This window comes from Hyla sarda, chromosome 5 (assembly GCF_029499605.1).
Source record: "Hyla sarda isolate aHylSar1 chromosome 5, aHylSar1.hap1, whole genome shotgun sequence".
NCBI classification, from domain to species: domain Eukaryota; kingdom Metazoa; phylum Chordata; class Amphibia; order Anura; family Hylidae; genus Hyla; species Hyla sarda.
In genome coordinates, this window is record NC_079193.1 from 182,035,818 (window position 1) to 182,056,939 (window position 21,122).

Consider the following 21,122-nt stretch of genomic DNA (forward strand, 5'->3'; position numbering starts at 1 on the left):
CACCAGGTGATGTAAAAAAAATATATATATATTTTCCACGGGAGTACCCCTTTAACTGGTCAAGCAAACACAGCATTAACAGTATTAGTGTAGCATAGGTGAGTAGATGACAAAAGAGATGTCAGCCTAAAGGACTACTGAATACAAAAGAGTCCCTAAAACAACATATTTTCACTATAATAAAAATGAATATCACTGCCCACTAAGAACATATATTAAAGGAAAACTGTCATATGTTTTCTCCCGCACTATCCACAGGTACCGGTGGATAGTGCGGGAGACGCTGAACATTTTCAGTCCTACCTTGCCCGAATGCGCTGCGCCGTTCGCCCATTATAGCAGTTTTTCTGTATATTTAAATTAGCTGCTAACTGGCATGTGGCGGGGTTGCCACATTTTGATAACCAATTTTTCTACACAATTTTGAGGAATGATAAGTTAATAGAGTCATTGCAGTCATTGGCCAGAGGGCAGAGTTGAAGATTATTTCGAAAACCAGATTACCTGTCCTGTGTAGTGTATGGTAGATTCCCAAATAAATAGGTCCACACCTAATAGCTAAGTGAATAGATATAGTATTCTTAAAGCTAAATACAGTACAACAAAATACACATATGTATAAATGTAAGGATCTTAAAAACAATCCGGGCAGTGCACTTTGCTGGCTGTTATCCAATACTCAGAGGCTGAGAGTAGGTTCACATGAACAACTGCATAGGTCTATCTTAATGTTCCAGAGCCCACAGAATGACAGCATCTCTCCCTTTTATACACTTCCTCAGGCCATGTTGAATCTTCCAAAAAACACTAAACTTTTCCAGAAGACCTTCCCCCCTTTAGATTCCCAGTTACCAGGTGAATGAGGTTTATATTTCATGTGTGCCACAAACCATACTTGGGAAAATGTTATAGTTGAAACTAATGTAAAATAAGTCATAATTAAAGGTGGGAAACCAGGTAAAGAATTAATATTTGCATACAGAATTACAGATTGTGTTTTTTTTTTTTTTTTTGCTTTTGGGAGAGGGGGGGGGGGGGGTGGCGCTAAGCATGTTTAAAATTTGTAAGCAAGTGTATGGATTCCCCCAAAACTGTAGTAAATAAGGAACCATTTTTCTTCACTGTTCAATTCTTTTTCTATGTATATCATTGTTCATACAACCACATGAAATACTTGCCAAATATGATTTTACTAATCTGGTCCAATGATCTTTTCAGATAATAAACCTGTATAATTACATCATCATGTTCCCTGAGCATAACTCCCCTATGCCTACTATTACATCCCCCTTCTGCTTCCTACAGAGGACAGTTAACTCAAGTTTTATGGAAATATCACAGAGGAGAAAGGTCCAGGCAAGGCTGTACATAGATACTGTACCTCCAATTATTATGTCTATAGAAATCAGTACAGCTTCTAGCCTAGATCAAACTAACTTAAAGGGGTTATCCACCATAAGGTGATTTTAGTACGTACCTGGCAGACAATAATGGACATGCTTAGGAAGGATCTGCGCTTGTCTTGGGGCTAAATGACTATGTCATGAGATTACCATAACACTGTGGCTAGCTTTTTGTGGACTGGTATTTCCTATTTGACTTTTCTTTATTTGAATACAAATCCCACAATTCCATCTTCCTCCCTCCCACACATCAGCCACCCCACCCATTGAAACATAAATGAGCTGCATCCATTCAAAGACCTGTGGTTTTCAATAAGGGTGCCTACAGCTATTGCATTAGTTGCAGATTGATCTATCTCCCACCAAGCGATCCCTCCACCCATTGAAGCAGACAGGCTCCCTGTCATCAGCTGACTAGTGAGTCAGGTCTCAGCCACATTGCAACCTGGGAAAAATCTGAGACAACAGTCATTTTGTATGCTGTTAAAAATAAATACTGGAGTGAAAATCACATAAGAATTGAGAAAACCGTCACACACAGGAACAGACACTATATTATGAACTACACTAACTTTACAGCCCCTGTAGCATAGTCCCCCAAAAAATTCCTGGAATACCCCTTTAAAAACAAATGAGAAATGGTTGCTTTTCTCCACCAAGCATGTCAAAACCAATATATAGTCTTTAACACATCTTATCACAGCATATAAATATAGCAACACAACTTTATATCCAAATGAATCCATTTAAAAAAAAACTATTGGTTCCATATACTATTATTTTTAACTGGTAGAAGAAAATATACTAAAGGGCCACGAGTGGTGCTTATAAGGGGTTGAGTTTGGAGCACATATTTATGTTGGTATGTAGAATAACACTTTGCATTGCTGAGACATGATGCCATATAGAGAATATTTTTCTCCTTTGTTACGCCCTCATGACAGAATTCCGTTTTTCTTTCCTACTTGACATAGTCTAAGATATTTAGTGTATTTTTTTATAACAGCTGTTGCCATTATTGCCCAGCTACCTGCTGTGGAATTTAACATCTCTGTTCACTTGTTGCCAAATACATTTTAATTTGAGTGTATGTGGCTTTAGAAGCAATTTAACTATTAATTTCCTGTTTTGAGTTGTTATAGTCCTAGACAGAGAAATAAGTGTTGTAAAGGAAAATTTGAACTATACCCAAAAGTTACTTTGAAACTTGATGTCATTATTACTTATTAAGTACACATGACATGTAGTGATTTGTCCGTTCCTTATCCTCAAATAACATCTTTCCCTTTACTGGATTGATGCGCAATCCTATCTGGATAAACATCTATATTGGCGTCTAAACATAGAGTATTTTTCTGGCTCCCACAGCTAATAAAATAGTACAGTGTATTTTTATTGTATGCATATTGTGATGTTCATAAGTATTCCCAGTGAACTTTAAATGTCATAATTTGCTGTTAGTCCGCCAAGTATGTGCATCTAGAGAGTACTGTACCTGAAATGCAGTTTTTTTAAATGTACTATTAGTAGCAGTTGTAATAGTAGCAGTAAAGCCTGATTGAAACTATTAAATGTATAGCCATATACATTAAATAGTATAGCCATATATATTATAGCCATATACAATGGCCCTCATTTACTATTGCAAACCCGACATGTTTTGTCGGGTTGTGCGCCAGATTCTGTCACATTGCGCCAGAAATTCTGTCTGCGCCAGATTGTGTGCCAGAATTTGCACCAGAATTGAAAAAACCCAGACTATCTCTCCATTTTGCTAAGAAAACCCGAAAAAGGGGTGTGGACACCAGGAAAGGGGCATGGTCTCCTAAAAGGGGCGTGTTCCCGACATTTTCACAAAAAAACAACATATTTACTAAGGTTTCCAAATAAAATGTGGTGGATTTGAACTGAGGGAAACCAGACAGATCAGAGCATGTGTAAAAAAAGGAAAATGTCGGGAAAGTGGAAAATGTAGGGAAACCTTAGTAAATACTGTGGAAAATAAATTGTAGGGAATTAAAACCCACAAAGAAACCTACACAACACTCTTAGTAAATAAGGGCCAATATCTTCATTTTATACAATTTTTTAGAACAATTGTGGTAAGCTGTGCCCATTTCCTGATAAATTGCCATGGCAGTGCAAATGTAACATTCCACATTTCACATAGAACTTAATGGGCTACCTGCCTAAATCAGAAGTGCTGGGTCATCCAGAACTAGAGATGCTTTTAAGCTGCCAATACACATTAGACATGTGTTCGCTAAACCCACAAATTTTGGTGGGGCCAGCTTTTACAGTGCTCAATTATTGTGACAGACAGGGCCACACAAACGATCCCTAGATCACTCATTAGGCACTTTACCTTCATCATACATTGGCTGTGCATCTTCTATTAATTAACCCACATGATAATCACTCCATATATAATAGGGCCCTATCTTAAAATTTCCTAATAAAGTATTTAAAAATGTGATTTCTAAACCAAAGAATATCTGTACTGAGTCAATCTTCACAACAAGTTACATTGGCAGACGCTTGTAGTGATAGAACAGCTACAGCTGCTGTTATAGTGAAGTGAAAACATTTATAATTATAGTAGTTTAGTCACAAGAAGTATGCCACACAAGTTCTTGAAGAAGGACTACCAAATGCTGAAGTGCACAAAAATAGCATTATTCTCAACAATGCCCATTGGAAGCAAGATAACCTCAAGAATGGTTTATAGCAGGTATAGGCAACCTTCGGCACTGCAGATGTTTTTGGACTATAGCTCCCATGATGCTATGGTAGCATTTTTGCCTGTAAAAGCATCATAGGATATATAGTCCGAAACATCTGCAGTGCGGAAGGTTGCCTATGCCTGGTTTATAGTAATTTTGATCTCAGGGTGCGACTATAGTTTTTGGTTCTTTAGGTAGACATTTTATAGTAAGACTCCCACTCTCTCCATACTGGTAACCACAGTGCCCTAATAGACAGGCAAGAATAACAGTGGCAACCATTGCAAATCCTGCCTACCAGTTGTCATCTAGCTTCTGACATCTTCTTCTCCCTAGCATTTGAAACCAAAGTGGTAGCCATTCATATGTGTTCACTCAAATGCTTTGTAAAAAAAACAATGTTGGATCTTCCCACTATATCAGAAGATCTTTATAACCTCAAAATGCTTTAATAGGGCAGTTTACACACTGGTTATCTAAAGCAGACAACCATTTTAACCTTCCTTTATTCCTTTTACAGGAACAAAGGCTTAGTTATATTTCTGAAATAAGGACAACAGTATTATAACAATGTGTATCTTGTTTGCCATTACGAGGTTTAGCACTGCCAGAGGGAATCTTTTATCCATTACCAAGTTATACAAAAACCTTACACAAAAGTTAACTAATAAAGCATCTTTGTTAGAAATGGGAATACTTTAAAAGATCAATACCTTGAAGGGTTGACATCATTTTCCAGGCAAAGTGCCACAAATAAAAATATGAATTAAATTACAATTACACAATTAACAGCTTTCAATAGACTTTTATTAGTCAACTTTTCATCTGAAAAAAAATCACATAAATTAAAATCTGTTGTTTTTAGGTTTTACTGATAAACTTACATTATACAAAGTGATTTATTGTAAATAATTCTGCAGATAGAAGAAAGTATAGTTTATTTGTGTTCCAGACTTTAACACAAAGGTATCATTCCCTAATGATTTTCAATCAGTGGCATAAAAACATAGCATATTTTACACCAGTATGCATTAATATAACTGTGCCATACACTAGATTTTCTCAAAGGTGGGGAGAATTTATATTTAAACATAGAAACACCTTATGTTTTTAACCACCTCCTTGAGCCCTTTTCAGCTGTATGGGCAACATCGGGATACCTATACAGTTGAATACTATGGTGAGTAAGGAGCCACTAGCTCCCTACTCCACCATACTATTGTAGGCTGCATGCACTTTATGCCTGCGTTGAGTCTTCTATACTTACTATAGTATCCAACTGTATAGGTGTCCCAATGATGCCCATACAACTTAAAAGGGCTCAAGGGGGTGGTTAAAAATATAAGTTGTTTCTACACTTAAAATAAATATAAATTATACTCATGGTGAACACTGGTTTATTCACTGTATTATAAGAAAGATTTTTTTTAAATTTAGGACAATTTTTTTTCATGTTTTTACAATTTCTTTGACGTTCATTTGATATGTCAAAAATTTTCAAATATAACACTAATTACAACATAACTCCTCTAATTAGAAATCTGACTGAACCAAAATAATTGTAGTCAAGTGATTCTCATTCATTTCCACCTGCGCTAATGTTGATGCTTCAGACTTTCCTTTTAATTAGAGAACACAGGGACATTATATAATCCCAAATCTTAAGACTTTATCTGAACAGTAGTTATCATAGTATTTTTGCAGATATATTTAAAAGAGACCAACAGAAGAGCAAAATGAGTTCTGTTCATGAGTACAGAGTCTCAACATAACTGAACAGATAATAGAAGGAGAGATACTGCCTGGCCAGACATATCTAGACTATGGTGGTGGTAGGGTCATAGATCAAAGTAATAATATCCATTAATTATATCTTAACAATGGTTAAGGCTAGTTGTGTTGGTAGCATAAGGCTTGGTTCACATACTGTGGTAGTGTATTGTCCGGACTGGTATGCGGGGAGGACACGGGTGGTGGATCCTCTGTGTCAGTGAAGTGATGGCGTGCGCCGTACCAGGGGAACAGAATCTAAGGGGTTACTGGTTTTCACCAGAGCCCGCCGCAAAGCGGGATGGACTTGCAGTGGCCGGTAACCCCCAGGTCGTTCCACCCGGGGTCAACCTCGCTAACAGCTGAGACAGGCGTGGTACACAAGGACAAGGCAAGAACAAGGTTGGACATAGCAGAAGGTCTGGGCAGGCAGCAACGGTTCGTAGTCAGGGGCAACGGCAAGGGTCTGGATACACAGGCAATGAAACACACAGAAACGCTTTCTCAGGGCACAAGGCAACAAGATCCGGCAGGGACAGGAAGGGGAAGTGGGTTTTTATGGTGTGGGGAGTGCTTGGAACTAATTGGGCCAGGCACCAATTAATGGTGCACTGGCCCTTTAAATCTGAGAGACCTGGCATGCGCGCGCCCTAGAGAGCGGGGCCGCGCGTGCCGGGACTGAGCAGAAGGACGGGGCCAGTGAGTGACACGGGATGCGACTCGCGGGCGGGCACGTCCTGCACGGGGATCGCATCCCCGCCGAGGGACACAGAGCAGCGCTCCCGGTCAGCGAGTCTGACCGGGGCGCTGCAAGCAGGAGAGTAACGCCGCGAGCGCTCCGTAGGGGAAGCGGGGCCCGGAGCGCTCGGTGTTACAACTGCACAGCAAAATGTATACATTTTACTGCCAGTTAATGCAATTTAGCAATAACACCCATGGCTTTAACCACAATACAAGACCTCTTAATTTCATGGTAAAATGCATGAAGTGTTGCTGTGTGGAAATTGCCCACATGGCACACTAGGTATGTGTGAACCCAGCCCAATAGTCTGGAGACCTTTTGCATCCATTTCTTTTTTAAGTATTTAATAATTTACAGTAGGCTGAACCCGTTTTTCGACAACTTTGAATGCACCTTTGACTAATCATCAAAGGATAGAGGGGCATTTATGAAAGTTTGCTTAGGTATACTATTTTTTAGTTTTTCTTTCACTTCCATTCTGTTTACTTGCGACAAATTTACTATATTGTTGCACGGCGTTAATACATTTTTGCGCAGGTAGGCAAAAGCGGGAGTTTTTTCTCACCTAAGCGAAAACAATAGTCATCTTCTGTTAGTTAAGCCAAGGTTCGGCTGGAGTATATTTAGTAGGCTTTTAAAGCCTTAGCGACTTTTTTGCGAATGTCGGGGTTGATAAATTTCTGACTATGGCAAATCAAAATTGTAAAAACGCTTATGTACGCCGATTTGGAAAAAAAATGCTTTTCTCGCTCTCGTGGCAGATTGTCTGAATGAAAAAAGACAGTGGCGGCAATTTTATGTGAAAAAACTTGGGTAAATCGGTTGATAAATGTCTGTCATAGTGTATTCCTCAGTGCTCAGTACCTACAGGAGCAGGGACTCCTGTTTTGCATACCTAATCGGCCCCTGACCAGCTGCAAAGATTACTTATATGGTATGCCACCCCAAAATTACAAAATAAAATATATTTGAATAGTTTTCTAATATCTCCTTAAGCATATAGTTCATACATCAATAGTTTTTTTGTTCAAGCACCTTAGGTGATATCTGTCATGAGTATATTACATCACTGGCCTAGTGATTATCCATATGTTTGATACATTAACTGCATTGTCTTATGTTATTGTTTGGAGGTATCTTCAAGCTTTATTGAATACACTGCACAGTTCAGTAAATTTCACTGTCAATTGGGTTAAACAAGGCTTCCAAACCACAGAATACAGAAATTCACAGAAGTGTTCCAACAACTTAAATCATTGTCTCTGATTTTTAATGACATTTTGCATGGCTATAATACACTGACACACCTTTTACCACCTAGTTATAAAAACATGGTTGTCAAGTGAGTATGTTGAAGAATATCTATCATTATTGTACTCAGACTGCTATTAAAACAAGCTCACAAAAAAAGACATGGAAGTTTAATATATTATGCCCAATAAAATATTGATCAAATAATAAGATCAGGAATAGGTCATATGCTCTTACACGTGATACATTTTCTTTTGTTCATCCACCTCACAAATTTCATTATAAAGCTTTACACTATAATGTAGACCAGGGGTCCTCAAACTTTTTAAACGGGGGCCATAAGGTGCAGTATAGCTCCCCACATTAGGTGCACTAAAGTTCCCCCACATTAGGTGCAGTATAGTTACCCCACATTAGTTGCAGTATAGTTCCCCCACATTAGGTGCAGTATAGTTCCCCCACATTAGGTGCAGTATAGCTCCCCCACATTAGGTGCAGTACAGTTCCCCCACAGGCATACAGCCTTCAGCCATACAGTGTATGGCTGGAGGCTGTATGCCTGTCTACTGTACCACTTCAGTGCTCCGACCACCACTCCTCCGGTCCAGCCATAGCAGTAAGTCCCGGCCCAGAGGAGCGGTGGTCGGAGCACCGAAGCTGACGTGTCGCTGGTAACACTTACCAAGCTGTCCAGCGCACATCCTGCTCGCTGCTCCGCTCCTCTGCGCTCTGTTGCTATGGGTGCATGCCCGGAACGTCAGTGACGTCCCTGCGTGCACTACTTCCCGGCGGCCCCTGCATTTTTAAAGTAAATGCGGGGCCAACGAGAGCACATCCCTGTGTCCCGAAAACATCTTTCGGGACACAGGGATGACCTTAGGCAGCGGCGGGACGGATAAATGTCCTCGGCAGGCCACATGTGGCCGTAGTTTGAGGACCCCTGATGTAGACAATGGGGAAATTTACTAGAGCAAGTATAAGCAAAAGGTGGGGACTAAGGACAATGGTGGAGATTCATCAAAACCTGTCCAGAGGAAAAGTTGCTGAGTTGCCCATAGCAACCAATCAGATCGCTTCTTTCACTTTGCAGAGGCCTTGTTAAAAATGAAAGAAGGGATCTGATTGGTTGTTATGGGCAACTCAGCAACTTTTCCTCTGGACAGGTTTTGATAAATCTCCCCCAATGTGTTCTTCATCCTTAAAGGGAAGGTATCTTTATATATAGGACCTTATGGACCATAGGAAACTATAGTCTGGAGCTGATTCTTGGACATCTATGGGTGAATTGTATAGGCATGCTCTGTGTGAAGAGGTCAGTTTGCAGGGAGGGGGATTTTTTGTTTCAAAAATTGTTACCAAATGTCACGTATGGGCAGGGAAGGAGTGCACACTTTTCACCCCCACTCCCCTATCCCTGCCTACTTATGTAGCCGCCCTAGGGGACAGGTCCGTAACCATGGTGACAGTCCCTTCCTAGACAAGTGAGGGACGTAATTGTCAAAATAATAAAATACAATAATACAGACTCAGGTCAAGGAACAGTAGGGGACAGACTAACAAAGCAAAACTAACACTCACACAACAAATCAATGTCCACTTTCTGCATCAAAAGCCAGGAGTTGTCAGAGTACAAAATCACTGTTACCAAAGAGAAGTTGAGAAGTCAAGCGAAAAGTCAAAGATGCCGGGTTAACAAGAATAAACGGGGATAAATCGCTAGCTACTGGAGTTGACTCTTTCACAGGCATTGAGTGAGAGCAAACTGCCAGGTTAAATAGGCAACTCCGCAGGTGCTCTCATCAAAAAGTCAGCTGACCAGCCAGACAACTAAGCATAATCCGGCAACAAAAACAAACAAAGAACCTGTCAGAACCTTTTAACCCTCTAGGTTCTGACACCAAAATTATCAAAAAGTCTTATAAATATGTTAAAAGGGTTATCTATATTTAAAAATGCAAATGCAGCTCACTGTCTCTCTGTTTGTACCTATTTAAAATCCTGAAATATTCTGGCAGAAAAAGGCAAATCATATGTTATTAGATTGTAAGTTATTGCATTCTTCAGAGACCTCATACAGGTTTAAGGCTCAGGCTGTGTTCATGGAACTTTATTAGTGGTATTATATGCATTTTTGGTGTTTTTGTTTTTTTACAGAAAATGACTGAAATTGTGGTAAAAATTAGCTGTAAAATTGCACAATTTTTCCAGAGATTTTGGTATATTGCTGTTAAAATGCTATATACCATGACACTATCTCTAATAAAATGCCCTTGTGAACACAGCCTCAAAGAGGTGATATTAGAAAATTAGCAAATTGCTCATATGGCAGGAATACTTGAAGAAAAATGCATCTGAAATCCATTTCAAGCTGTAACCAATTAAAAGAATATCACTGCATCAACGTCTACCAGTGTGCCATCTACAAAAGCTGCGAATGCAAAAAAAACAACAACAATCAAGCAAACATAAAAAAGTCCACTGAGGGAGATTCATCCAAAACAAAAGAATCCAAATAAAATAATGAAGTAAAGAAAAGCACGACTACCAAAAAGTCCCCCTAAAATTTCACATACTGAAAAGATAAACTTGTTGCAGAGGTAACTTAAATATTTTAAGGCTGTGTTTACACATTGTTATGATTATTTCATAAACTTTTACCTTTTAATATGGGTTTATGAGATCTATTTTCTGGCATCAATGATGTCCCCTTCAAATGTTGTAAAAGTAGTGGTTTCCTCCTAGATGTGAAAACAACACACGGAGCAATGCTGCTTTTCATACAGGGTAACTTATAAATCCCACCTAATATATGTTACCTTTCTGATTAGACATCAGTTTATGCTTTTGTAAACTCTTAGGATAAAATGTTAAAATGTACCTGTAGATCCCACAAAAAAATAAAAGAATTAATATGTTACTCAGTACTTTAACCTAACCATGTACATCTATTTTTATGCCTTTATCACCTATATCTATATATATATGAAACTCATTGGGGGGGATATTTATCAATTTTGGGGTAAGGTAGTAAAGATTTTACCGCTGTTTGCTTGGTGTATTGTTTGCACAGTTGCTAAAAATTTACCAAAAAGGTATACAGGACTCAATAAATTTTGATTATAGAAACCAGTGAGCTGCAGAGATTGGTTTAAGCTTTGTGCTCTGGCATCTCACACTATTGTACGTGTCCTATTAGGTGGTGTAGGTTTGCGCCAAAAAAGTAGGCTTTGCGCAAAAAAAAACACTTCTAAGTTTAATTTGTGTAAATAAAACAGCTCCACGGAAAAAGAGGTGTACGGTGCACCAAACAGTAGACAACTTTGAAAGATGTTCTACCGAAAATTGAGCAAAAAATGCAATTGCAGGGACATTTAGAACATTGAAGTGGTGTAAAGCCAATGATAAATGCCCCCCCCCCAATGTGTGTATGTGTGTGTGTGTGTGTGTGTGTGTGTATATGTATGTATGTTCCAGCATCACTTCCAAACAGCTAAAGATAGTAATATGAAACTTGGTACACATGTTATTAATATGTCAACTACAAACATAGGATGAGTAAATTAACCCTTACCCGCCCCCATTTGTGAGTGTCAGGGTTTTTGTTTAAAGTCCTATACAACTCTATGGGAAATATATGTTACTGCATAACTTCCAAGCAGCTGGATATTTCAATAATACTTGGTCACCTGTTACTATGGATAGGGGATACGTTTATTTCACTGCAGTTGTCCTATAAGTGCCAAGCCTGGAAGTAAGGCACACAGCTGCACGCTTCGCCCTGCTATATTCACAGATCAGTGGAGCTCTCAGCACTGATCTTTGCAACATACAATCTGGGCAATTCTGTGTCAAAGTTATAGTTATGCCCCTTTTCTCTGGGGCATATCAGGTTTTTTGTTTTATTTTTAAATGATAGTAAAACTTTTTAAATGCATGTTTATAATTTTCTTGACTAACTATACTCCCTTTTACCATTTGTAAATCCTCCCCATTACCGTACTTGCTTGTAATACATTTGGTTTCCTGTTTCTAGTCGGGCTTCATACGGACACAAGATGCTGATTATTTCTTGAAACCGCTGCCTGAACATATTGCACTCAAGCACAATTACTCCACCTCAGATGGCCACCAGCCCCATATCCTATATAAGAGATCAACTGACAAACAAATGTACAAGGAAAATATGGTATCTCTAGTTGAGAGGCCACAAGAACTGGAAAATCATAATTGGATTTACCACGCCCATGCAAAACCATCTCATCGAGATCAACGTCAAAGACATGGAAGAAGTGACAAACAGCACTACTGTGGAAGACGCAAGAAATGTATGTAAGGACATATTATCTATTTCTGACTCTGAGAAAGTAATTTACTTATTTACCATAAGGATGAATACTATAGCCAGTATATTTTCAATATCTGTAGTGCAATATAAGTTATCGCCTATCTGAAGGATAGGGGATAAGTTATATATATCGGGCAGGGGGGGTCTGATTGCTGGGGCCACCCGCGATCTTCTTGACGGGGCAGCAGCAGTCTGCAGGAAGTACAGTGTTATCGCCAGCAAGAAGCCATGGCAGACATGCCCCCTCCATGTATCTCTATGGGATACATGGAGGGGGCATGTCAGTCACCGCGTCATGCGGGGATGAAACGCCCCCTTTTCAGCATACTGGCACGGCCATGTACAGAAGATCTCGGGGGGGGGCAGCGCTCGGACCCCCGACGATCTATAACTTAGGGGATAAGTTATGTTGCACTACAGATTCCCTTTTACATAAACTAATCATGCAATACATATATGTTTCCATGCCATGCTGCAGGTATGCTGCTGTATACATGAGAATACATAAATATTGAGGACTAAGCCCTAAAACAAGATGTAAGCGGAGCCTAATCTGCATTCATTATAAATACAGGAACAAATTATAATTGTGATGCGCTGTCAAATCTCTAATGAAATTTAGATCATCTGTGCAGTCACGATTATAATATAAATCACCTGTATCTAGCAGGTTCAACTGCTGATGATTCTATTTCATTGCAAAAGTAGCACTATGAAGGCAACATACAATCTGGGCAATTCTGTGTCAAGGTTATTATAAATGTTCAGTAGATAGATACAAGAATAACTGAAAACCCCTCACAAGTTAGTTATAAAAAAATACAGAAATGTAGCTCCTCCAAAAGTAGGGAAGCTCTCTTTATGGGTAGGGTTACAAGTGTCGTATTTTGCTGCGCATTTTCTGCTGCACCATCAAAGTCAATGGGTAGAAAAATACGTAGCAGCAAATATGCAGCAAAATACAGCACATATGACCCTACCCTATAAGTGGCTTGCCTATAAACCAATGCCCAACGCCAAAACAGAAACCCATTGATATTCAGCAGCATTATGAGGTTTCAGATCATTATTAGAACAAAAGGGTCAGATAGTTTGTGTGAGATGCTTTTTCCTATAGCAGTAAAGTATTCTTCCCTTAAAATATCTTTATCTTTATGAAACCAATTACATTAATCGGTGTTCCAATCAATTTATGTATGAAACTTTTGAATAAATCTTATCAACGGAAAATGGCATCTGGCTCACTTTCCAGCAGTCTGTAGTTCCTCTTTTCCTGTTTTCATAAATCTCTTTAGTCAGCAAAAATCTTACCTACAGTGACTTAAGACACGGAAAAAGAGAGGGAAGGAGACGGAAGAGGGAATTATGTCAGTTTCTCTGTCTCAGCCTGTGTGTGCGGCTCATGCTGTCAGAGGGGAAAGAAAGACCACTAATCCCTTGAGCACCCAGCTTAACACCAGGATAAGCCTGCTTACTAGACAGACCCCTATTTTTACTGTATTTATTGGGGTATACCACGCACCGGCCTATAACACGCACCCTAATATTACCAAGGATATTTGGGTAAAAAAGTTTTTTACCCAAATATCCTTGGTAAAATGAGGGTGCGTGTGTGTGCATGTGTATACCCCGATACACTGTTTTTGACCCCGCAGAAGCCCCCAGGAAAGGCAGAGGGAGAGAGGCCGTCGCTGCCCGCTTCTCTCCCACTGCCTTTCCTGAGGTCTAGAGCCCTGCTGCCTCTTCTCTCACCCTGGCTATCGGTGCCGCTGCCTCATTGCCGGCGCCGCTGCCCCATTTTCTCCCCCATCCCCAGTTTTATAATTACCTGTTGCCGGGGTTGGGTCCGCACTGCTTCTGGCTCCGGTGTGACGTCTCCTGCATCGTTGCTATGCGCTGCGAGGCGCAATGACGAGAGATGTCTTCAACACGACATCACTCGTCATTGCGCAGCGCATAGCAACGATGCAGGAGACGCCACACCAGAGCCAGAAGCAGCACGGACCCGACCCCGGCAACAGGTAATTATAAAACCGGGGATGGGGGAGGCAATGGGGCAGCAGCGCCGATAGCCAGGGGGAGAGAAGCGGCAGCAGGGCTCTAGACCCCAGGAAAAGCAGGGGGGAGAGAAGCGGGCAGCGACAGCCTCTCTCCCCCTGCCTTTCCTGGGGGCTTCTGCAGGGTCAGAAAAACCGGGGAGGGGGAAGGCAATGGGGCAGAGGCGCCGGCAGTCTCTGGACCCCAGGATAGGCAGAAGCAGAGAATCGGGCAGCGACGGCAGGTCTCTGGACCTGCAAAAGCTGCTGCAGTTCATTGATTTAAAGCGCCCGCATTAAATAATTGAACTGCAGCGGCTAATCGGCGTATACGCCGATAAATATGGTAATATTCAGGGACTCTATAGTAACAGGGACTGTTCCCCAGGACTGACACATGGCAAATGTGGTACCAATATTTAAAAAGGGATCAAAAGGTGACCCCGGGAATTATAGACCTGTTAGTTTAACCTCCGGTATGTAAATTGTTTGAGGGTTTTCTAAGTGATGCAATGGAGTATTTTAATAAAAATAAATGTATGACTCCATATCAGCATGGCTTTATGAGGGATCGGTCCTGTCATACTAACCTGATCAGCTTTTATGAGGAGGTGAGCTTCAGACTGGACATGGGGCAATGGCTGGATGTCGTATATCTGGATTTTTCCAAAGCATTTGATACGGTGCCACATAAAAGGTTGGTGCATAAAATGAGAAGGATGGGGCTGGGGGAGAATGTGTGCAAGTAACTGGCTCAATGATAGAAAACAGAGGGTGGTTATTAATGGTACTTATTCTGATTGGGTGGTCTGTCTTGGGTCCTATTCTATTTAATATATTCATTAATGACCTTATAGAGGGGTCGAATAGTAAAGTAGCAATCTTTGCAGATGATACTATACTCTGTAAAGTGGTAAACACTATAGAGGACAGTGCACTGTTACAAATGGATCTGGATAGGTTGGAGGTTTGGGCTGGGAAGTGGCAGATGAGGTTCAACACTGATAAATGTAAGGTAATGCTCATGGGGAAGAAAAATCCGGGCTGGGATTATGTATTAAATGGGAGCACACTTGGGACGACTGACATGGACAAGGATTTAGGAGTCTTAGTTAATAGTTAATTTAGCTGTAGTGACCAGTGTCGGGCAGCTGCTGCCAAGGCAAATAAAATCATGGGGTGCATCAATAGGGGCATAGATGCCCACGAAAAGGAATTAATTCTACCACTGTACAAATCACTAGTCAGACCACACATGGAATACTGTGTACAGTACTGGGCACCAGTGTACAAGAAAGATATAGTGGAGCTGGAGAGGGTTCAAAGACGGGCAACCAGAGTAATACGGGGAATGGGAGGACTACGGTACCCAGAAAGATTAGCAGAATTGGGGTTATTTAGTTTAGAAAAAAGAAGGCTTAAGGGGAGACCTAATAACTATGAATAAATATATCAGGGGGCAGGCAGAGATCTCTCCCATGATCTGTTTATACCCAGGACTGTATCTATAACAAGGGGGCATCCTCTACGTTTAAAGGAAAGAAGGTTTCTACACCAGCACAGATGGGGGTTCTTTACTGTAAGATCAGTGAGACTGTGGAATTCTCTGCCTGAGGAGGTGGTCATGGTAAACTCTGTAAAAGAGTTCAAAAGGGGTCTGGATGCATTTTTGGAGAATAATAACATTACAGGTAATGGATAGTAGATTTATAGGGACAGAACGTTGATCCAGGGATTTATTCTGACTACCATATTTGGAGTTGGGAAGGAATTTTTACCTTTAGTATGAGTTTTTTTTGCCTTCCTCTGGATCAACTCAGTAGGGACTCATTAGGGTTATAGGTTGAACTTGATGGACTCTGGTCTTTTTTCAACCTTATGAACTATGTTACTTATCATAAATATTAAGAGAAAATGAGATACAGAATATACATGTAAGACATAATAATTCTGGTTGCACAATCATATACATCCAAAGAAAATGGAAATGCAAATTGGCATATGACTTCAACTTACATTAAGTCTCCCAACTGAACATCTAAGGCACAGATAAATTCTGGGAGGGACAAACCACATGCTACCTAAAACATCCTATAAACATGTAGAAATGACTTTCCACAGCAGTCCTTGGAAGGCCAGTGAAGGTAAATGTTAAAATGACTACATGGGATTCAGAAGAAAATTATTTCAACTGCAATTTGAAAAATTTCTTTTCCAGCAAGACAACAATCCCAAACACAATGCCAAAGGTACACAAGAATGGTTTCTCCTACAATAATGAGAATGTCCTGAATGTTTAAGTCCAGGCTGTAGTACAATCGAGAATTTGTGGCGGAACTAAATGATAGTTGTTTACCCCCTCCCCTTAGTACTTAAACGTTTCACAGCCTGAACATTTTGGCAAAAAAGAGAAGAGAACAATATAATGTCCAAAGTCAATGGTATAACTGCTGTCAGAGAGTTGTGCCCTCTAAATACTCACACGAAGGAAGTTATTGGTTTTTAGTTTCTTTTTTAATAAGTCCTGCAACATTACATAGTTTTATAAGAGACCCAAACGAGGGGTTCCACTGGTATAAACATATATCTAAGACTCATGTATGTTTTGAGATTGTAAAAAGAGTGCAGCTATAGAATTAGTATATTAAATAAACAGAAGAGAGTTGGCAGATTTGCATTCAGAACTGACAACTACCATCCGCTTTTGAATCATACCTTCAGAAAGTGTATATAGCAGAGTGCTCTTTAACCTGCACTTCCAGAATAACAGGAAATAAAAGACTTCACTTACCGATACATACTTGACATGGGAAATGTCCTATGTCCTGTACTCTTAAACTCTTACAGAATAGATTCCATGTTGTTGTTTTAACCCTTACAAGACCAATAAATCATCATCTTGAACATATCTAAAAGTGGGTAAAAAAGTGTAAAAATAGATGTGCGCCTATAAATGTTTACATTCCCAGAATTCTGCAGATGGTGAAAATAAAATAAAGAGTATAAACCAAAAGTACTTTAGCATTAAAAGATGTTTAGTTGCATGTCTGCCTTTCAGTTGGAATAAATTAATGATTATAATATTGTAACTAAAAGTACAAAATAGTAAATAGATTCTATTTAATACACACTAGCAATTGCATGTTCAGTTATTAGGAGGGAATCCCCCCCCCCCCCGCCCCGCCATTAGGATTACACTCATTTGGTACTGCTGTCATTTTGTTTATGCGCATTGGAACCAGTAGGATATTAGAAACTGTGTGGAACATAATAGCTTACTGGTTGCTATGACTTCTAATGTCGTAAATCCATTCTGTCATTGTATAGAAACCAGAGGAAATTTTCTGGGAACAATGACACTAGTGTTTTTCTTACAGAAGGCTTGTCTAACATTAACCTTTAAAAATGTTAAACATACAAGGTTTGTCTGGAAAGTATTTAGCCATGTAATCTGAAAAATAGAGACATTAGTAGGCACCTTGGGGTCTCACACAGTTGCCCCAGTGGCTCTTCCACTGATGAAGCTCCCACTCATCAGTTGCCAATAGCTGCCCAACACCTTCCCAATCAAAAAACAGTTAACTTGATCTTGCTGTGACTTTGCTGTGCCTTCTCCGGGCATGAGAACCAGGCTGGTCCTTAGTTCCCGGATTATAGCCATAGATCAACGATTTATCTCTAATCATTAACCCAGTAAAAAAGATGGCATCCACAAAGTGCCCCATTTAAGATCGTAATTGTTCCCTCATATAAATCTGTGCAAGTATGGGGCCTTTTGGGTTCTCCTTTTAGTTAGTGACTGTTACGCCTAGCGCTCCGGGTCCCCGCTCCTCCCCGGAGCGCTCACGGCGTCTTTCTCCCTGCAGCGCCCCGGTCAGTCCCGCTGACCGGGAGCGCTGCACTGTCTTGGCCGTTGGGGATGCGATTCGCACAGCGGGACGCGCCCGCTCGCGAATCGCATCCCAGGTCACTTACCCGTCCCGGTCCCCTGCTGTCATGTGCTGGCGCGCGCGGCTCCGCTCTCTAGGGCACGCGCGCGCCAACTCTCTGAGACTTAAAGGGCCAGTGCACCAATGATTGGTGCCTGGCCCAATTAGCTTAATTGGCTTCCACCTGCTCCCTGGCTATATCTGATCTCCTCCCATGCACTCCCTTGCCGGATCTTGTTGCCTTGTGCCAGTGAAAGCGTTTAGTGTGTCCAAAGCCTGTGTACCTGAACTTCTGCTACCCATCCTGACTACGAACCTTGCCGCCTGCCCCCGACCTTCTGCTACGTCTGACCTTGCCTCTGCCTACTCCTTCTGTCCCACGCCTTCTCAGCAGTCAGCGAGGTAGAGCCGTTGCTAGTGGATACGACCTGGTTGCTACTGCCGCAGCAAGACCATCCCGCTTTGCGGCGGGCTCTGGTGAAAACCAGTAGCCTCTTAGAACCGGTCCACTAGCACGGTCCACGCCAATCCCTCGCTGACACAGAGGATCCACTACCTGGAAGCCGAATCGTGACAGTAGATCCGGCCATGGATCCCGCTGAGGTGCCGCTGCCAAGTCTCGCTGACCTTACCACGGTGGTCGCTCAGCAATCGCAGCAAATTGCCACACAAGGACAGCAGCTGTCGCAGTTGACCGCCACGTTACAGCAACTTCTGCCTCTGCTACAGCAACAACCATCTCCTCCGCCAGCTCCTGCACCTCCTCCGCAGCGAGTGGCCGCTCCTAGCCTCCGCTTGTCCCTGCCGGACAAATTTGATGGGGACTCTAAACTCTGCCGTGGATTTTTGTCTCAGTGTTCCCTGCATATGGAGATGTTGTCGGACTTGTTTCCTTCAGAACGGTCTAAGGTGGCGTTCGTAGTAAGCCTTCTTTCAGGAAAGGCCTTGTCTTGGGCCACACCGCTCTGGGACCGCAATGATCCTGCCACAGCCACAGTCCAGGCCTTCTTCACTGAACTCCGGAGTGTCTTCGAGGAGCCAGCCCGAGCTTCTTCTGCCGAGACTGCCCTGTTGAACCTGGTCCAGGGTAATTCTTCAGTGGGCGAGTACGCCATCCAATTTCGTACTCTTGCTTCCGAGTTATCATGGAATAACGAGGCTCTCTGCGCGACCTTTAAAAAAGGCCTATCCAGTCGCATCAAGGATGTGCTGGCCGCACGAGAGATTCCTGCCAATCTGCAAGAACTCATCCATCTAGCTACCCGCATAGACATGCGTTTTTCTGAGCGACACCAAGAGCTCCGCCAGGAAAAAGACTTAGATCTCTGGGCACCTCTCCCACAGTATCCGTTGCAATCTACGCCTGGGCCTCCCGCCGAGGAGGCCATGCAAGTGGATAAGTCTCGCCTGACCCAGGAAGAGAGGAATCGCCGTAGGGAAGAAAATCTCTGTCTTTACTGTGCCAGTACCGAGCATTTCTTGGCGGATTGCCCTATCCGTCCTCCACGTCTGGGAAACGCACGCACGCACCCAGCTCACGTGGGTGTGGCGTCTCTTGGTTCCAAGTCTGCTCCTCCACGTCTCACGGTACCCGTGCGGATTTCTTCTTCAGCCAACTCCTCCCTCTCAGCCGTGGCCTGCTTGGACTCCGGTGCCTCTGGAAATTTTATTTTGGAGTCGTTTGTTAATAAATTCAGCATCCCGGTGACCCGTCTCGTCAAGCCGCTCTACATTTCCGCGGTCAACGGAGCCAGATTGGACTGCACCGTGCGTTACCGCACAGAGCCCCTCCTCATGTCTATTGGACCCCACCTTGAGAGGATTGAGTTCTTTATTCTCCCCAACTGTACCTCTGAGGTCCTCCTCGGTCTGCCTTGGCTCCGGCTTCATTCCCCCACCATTGATTGGACCACCGGGGAGATCAGGAACTGGGACTCTGCCTGCCACAGGAAGTGCCTCTCCCCCCCTCCCAGTCCCGTCAGGCAAGCCTCTGTGCCTCCCCATGGTCCCCGTCCTGGTGTCACACTGCCCCGTGCCAGGCCTCGCCCTCTGCCCTCCCTCCCCATTCCCACTCCTGCTGTACTGCCTGCCGTTGAGGAAACCCTCCATTCTTTCCCGGTGTCCTCATCCCAGGGGAGGCAGTTACCGGACAAAGAGAAGGGGAGACCTAAGGGGGGGGGTACTGTTACGCCTAGCGCTCCGGGTCCCCGCTCCTCCCCGGAGCGCTCACGGCGTCTTTCTCCCTGCAGCGCCCCGGTCAGTCCCGCTGACCGGGAGCGCTGCACTGTCTTGGCCGTTGGGGATGCGATTCGCACAGTGGGACGCGCCCGCTCGCGAATCGCATCCCAGGTCACTTACCCGTCCCGGTCCCCTGCTGTCATGTGCTGGCGCGCGCGGCTCCGCTCTCTAGGGCGCGCGCGCGCCAACTCTCTGAGACTTAAAGGGCCAGTGCACCAATGATTGGTGCCTGGCCCAATTAGCTTAATTGGCTTCCACCTGCTCCCTGGCTATATCTGATCTCCTCCCATGCACTCCCTTGCCGGATCTTGTTGCCTTGTGCCAGTGAAAGCGTTTAGTGTGTCCAAAGCCTGTGTACCTGAACTTCTGCTACCCATCCTGACTACGAACCTTGCCGCCTGCCCCCGACCTTCTGCTACGTCTGACCTTGCCTCTGCCTACTCCTTCTGTCCCACGCCTTCTCAGCAGTCAGCGAGGTAGAGCCGTTGCTAGTGGATACGACCTGGTTGCTACTGCCGCAGCAAGACCATCCCGCTTTGCGGCGGGCTCTGGTGAAAACCAGTAGCCTCTTAGAACCGGTCCACTAGCACGGTCCACGCCAATCCCTCGCTGACACAGAGGATCCACTACCTGGAAGCCGAATCGTGACAGTGACAATCAAAGTTCTTAAAATAAAAGAATACCA

General features: G+C 42.7%; 1 protein-coding gene across 2 annotated transcripts in view; it reads left to right on the plus strand.

Annotated features, from left to right (window-relative positions):
• The window catches only part of ADAMTS16 (ADAM metallopeptidase with thrombospondin type 1 motif 16), a 263,619-nt gene that overhangs the window by 38,089 nt on the left and 204,408 nt on the right, over window positions 1-21,122 (plus strand). Inside the window, exon 4 of one of the 2 annotated variants that reach the window (XM_056520819.1) lies at window positions 11,923-12,214. In XM_056520819.1, the coding sequence (XP_056376794.1) occupies window positions 11,923-12,214 (292 nt within the window). Of the gene's footprint in view, window positions 1-11,922; window positions 12,219-21,122 lie in introns of those variants that run through there. The other variant, XM_056520820.1, reaches the window with a different exon arrangement.